The 3,121-nt window shown below is 35.9% G+C and overlaps 1 protein-coding gene across 1 annotated transcript; it reads right to left on the reverse strand.

Annotated features, from left to right (window-relative positions):
• Positions 1 to 1,621: 1,621 nt before the first annotated feature.
• On the reverse strand, positions 1,622 to 2,813 carry LOC118750093 (zinc finger BED domain-containing protein 4-like). The gene is made up of 2 exons (XM_036484826.1): positions 1,719 to 2,813; positions 1,622 to 1,666 (listed from the first exon to the last, which is right to left on the reverse strand). The coding sequence occupies exons 1-2, from the start codon at positions 2,811 to 2,813 to the stop codon at positions 1,622 to 1,624; spliced, it is 1,140 nt and encodes a 379-aa protein (XP_036340719.1).
• Between the last annotated feature and the right edge of the window lie 308 nt (positions 2,814 to 3,121).

Here is a 3,121-nt window from a genome sequence, read left to right on the forward strand (position 1 = left end):
ACTCATCTCTTCGCCTCGCTTCTCACAATTTTTATGGACTAACACTTAGTAAATTGCGAAATCCATATGGAGCAGTGCCACCTTAAGCCACGATAATTACTTACATTGTTAAATAGAGTTGGGCGATTTCGTTCAGTTGAGTGATCGAACGAACTAGCTCATTTAGAAAAGTGAACTAGTTCGTTCACTTCGTTCAGTCATTTATTTCGTTCGAATAGTTGACATATTTCAATCCTTCAGTGAACGAACTTCAATATTTGAATGTATCTTATATGTAACTAAAAAACAGAATTTCCAGTTCATTGCGTTTTTTGTATTAATATGTAATAACAAAAACTAAAATAATATTTTACATATCTACATATACATATGTACATATATTAAGTATGTTTATCTCGAGCAAAATTAATAAAATTTAAGACAGAATCAAATTTATTTACAGTGTCGGACATATAATTTGCAAACAAATTCAAAATGATATTCTTTGCCACTTATGTTTATATATTAATTAAAATACAGTGCATTCTCTAACAAACCCCATATAAACCCAGGCTTAAAACTTAGTAGAAAACTAAAAAAAAATCAAAAAATTTTCTTTCTTATTTTTTATTTTTCATACGTGCTAGAATTTTAGTATAATAATGTGCAAGTTTCAAGTGTCTAGGAATTTCAGTAGATTTTTTAGGTTTTTTTTATCGCATTTGCTTTCTTATAATGAATAAATACAATTTAATTTTATATGGAAGAAAACCGCAACACCTTCGGCAAAAAAATTCTAAAAAATGAACGGTATTTCCTAGACCCTTGAAGCTTGCACATTATTATACTAAAATTTAAAGGACTATAAAACTGTATACTCCAAAAAATCTAGCACTTCTGAAAAAAACGTTTGAAATAAAAATGAAAATTTTTTGATTTTTTTTAGTTTTCTACTATGTTTTAAGCTTGGGTTTATATGGGTTTTATTAGAGAATGAACTGTATTTAAATTAATATATAAAGATAAGTGGCAAACAATAATCATTTTGAATTTGTTTGCAACACTGTATATATTTACATGTTGTGATTAAGAAAAACTAAACGTGATACTTTCTCTGGCTTAAGGAGAGTTCTTCTATCATTTAGGATGAGTCCTGTGGCGGAAAAGATTCTTTCGCATGGAACAGAAGTGGCTGGGATACATAGCCGTTTGAGGGCATATTTATAAACGCGAGGATAGAGGGTTTTTCTTGCTCGCCACCATTCGAGTGGATCACATTTTCTAATCACGTACTCTTCGTTAACATATTTTTCCAGTTCCTTAATAGCAGCCGCAGTGTTATTGTGTGGTTGTATTGTTTTTGAAAAATCTTCATCGAATTCATTCCATATAAAAAAATTCTGCTTGTCTAAGTTGTGGTCTACTGTAGTTTCAGTGCGATTTTCTTCGACGTTTGGTAGTGTAATTGACGATATCCTTGTCCTCAGATTTGCTAGTGCATTTTCGTATGAAGCTTCAGTCTTAAAAGCTTTTTTTTTAAATCGGGGATCTAGAATGGCGCAATCCGTATATAGATTGTTTTTTTCTATGTCCCGAAATCGATTAATGCAACCATTTTTTAACCTTGCAATCATTGCGGACACTACTTCGTTTTTTGGTTTTGTATTAACCAAAAACTTCTGAAGAGCTGATGACAAATAAAGAATTTTAGAAAGAGTTATAAACTTTTCACCACACACCTCTTGAGTTATTTGGTAAAAAGGCAGGAGGCAGGGCATTGCTTCTTCAATTATTTCCCAATCCGAAACGCTCAACGGCATGTTCAGATGCAGAATCGAATAAGTGGCTATTAGAGCATCCTTCAAATGAATGACTCGTTCAAGCATTAAGTAGCTGGAATTCCACCTGGTAGGCACATCTTGTTTGAGTTTAACCTCAGGGAGGCCCATTTGCTTTTGTATTTCCAACAGCTTTTTTAATGCAGATGGACTTCGTCGAAAGTGCTCCACTACTTTTTTAACTTTTGAGAGAGTTTCGTCAATTGTCTTCATGCCATCCATTACAATGAGATGAAGTGAATGCGCAAAACAGGAAATTCCCCTCCAACCTCCAAGACGAATAGCTGCTTTAATATTAGCAGCATTATCACTGACAATAGCAGTCACCTTATTGGATATATTAAAATCTTCGCAGGTTGTTCTGATGAAGTTATATAGATTTGATGCGGTATGGCTATCTACAAATTCGTCACATCCTAGCAAGTAACTTTCCAGTTCAGCGCTATCATTAATGAAATGAGCGGTAATGGCTATAAAGCTACTTGTTGTTCTGGATTGCCATCCATCTGTAGTGAGGCAGACGGCTGCAGCCCCTTTAATTCTAATTTTTATTTTTTCTAACAACTCATTGTAGGCTTCGGCCATGAGATTTGTTGACAGAGTTTTCCTGGAGGGGAGCTTATAACCAGGACAATGAGAAACCATTTCCAAAAGTTTTTTGAATTCTGGTTCTTCCACTATTCTTAAGGCGTGGTGACCTTTCGCAATCATCTTAAGTACCTGCTTATCAATTTTTTCCACTTTCTTTGTTGACGGTGGCCTATGACAGAATTCTGTTATATTTGTTTGAGTATTTCGAGGAAATGATGAAATCTCTTCAACAACTGATGCTGCTGTATTATTTGCTTGAGGATTTTGTGGTAAGGATGAAACTTGTCCAGCTATTGGTGCTCCACCTTCTGCACCTTGTTGAGCTTGGTGGCGTGTACTTTCTCTCTCTGCGTCAAGTTCGTCGACAGCCTCATCTTGCAACTCGGGCGACCACTGGACACGCATTTCTAATCCTGTTAGTATTTTAAACCGGGATTGCTCAGTGATTCTCGGCGGTGTGCTATTTATAATCTGCTGTACCCGATCCACGTACTTATATCAGCTCTTGGGGTTTTCATGACACATCTTGGATATCGTGGGTGCATACGTTCCACTTGGCCATTTCCACGTGGGACACCAGTCACTATAAACAAATGCTGAATCTTCTCGTTTTCATAATAGCTTTTGAAGAGATTTGAAGTGAAAGCTGCGCCGCGGTCGGTGACGATACGCGCCGGATTCCCAAATACTGACGCTTGTTTCTGCAACCGGTC

The sequence above is a fragment of the Rhagoletis pomonella genome, unplaced genomic scaffold, assembly GCF_013731165.1.
Source record: "Rhagoletis pomonella isolate Grant_MI unplaced genomic scaffold, Rhpom_1.0 Rhpom_scaffold_00139, whole genome shotgun sequence".
In the NCBI taxonomy this organism is placed as follows: domain Eukaryota; kingdom Metazoa; phylum Arthropoda; class Insecta; order Diptera; family Tephritidae; genus Rhagoletis; species Rhagoletis pomonella.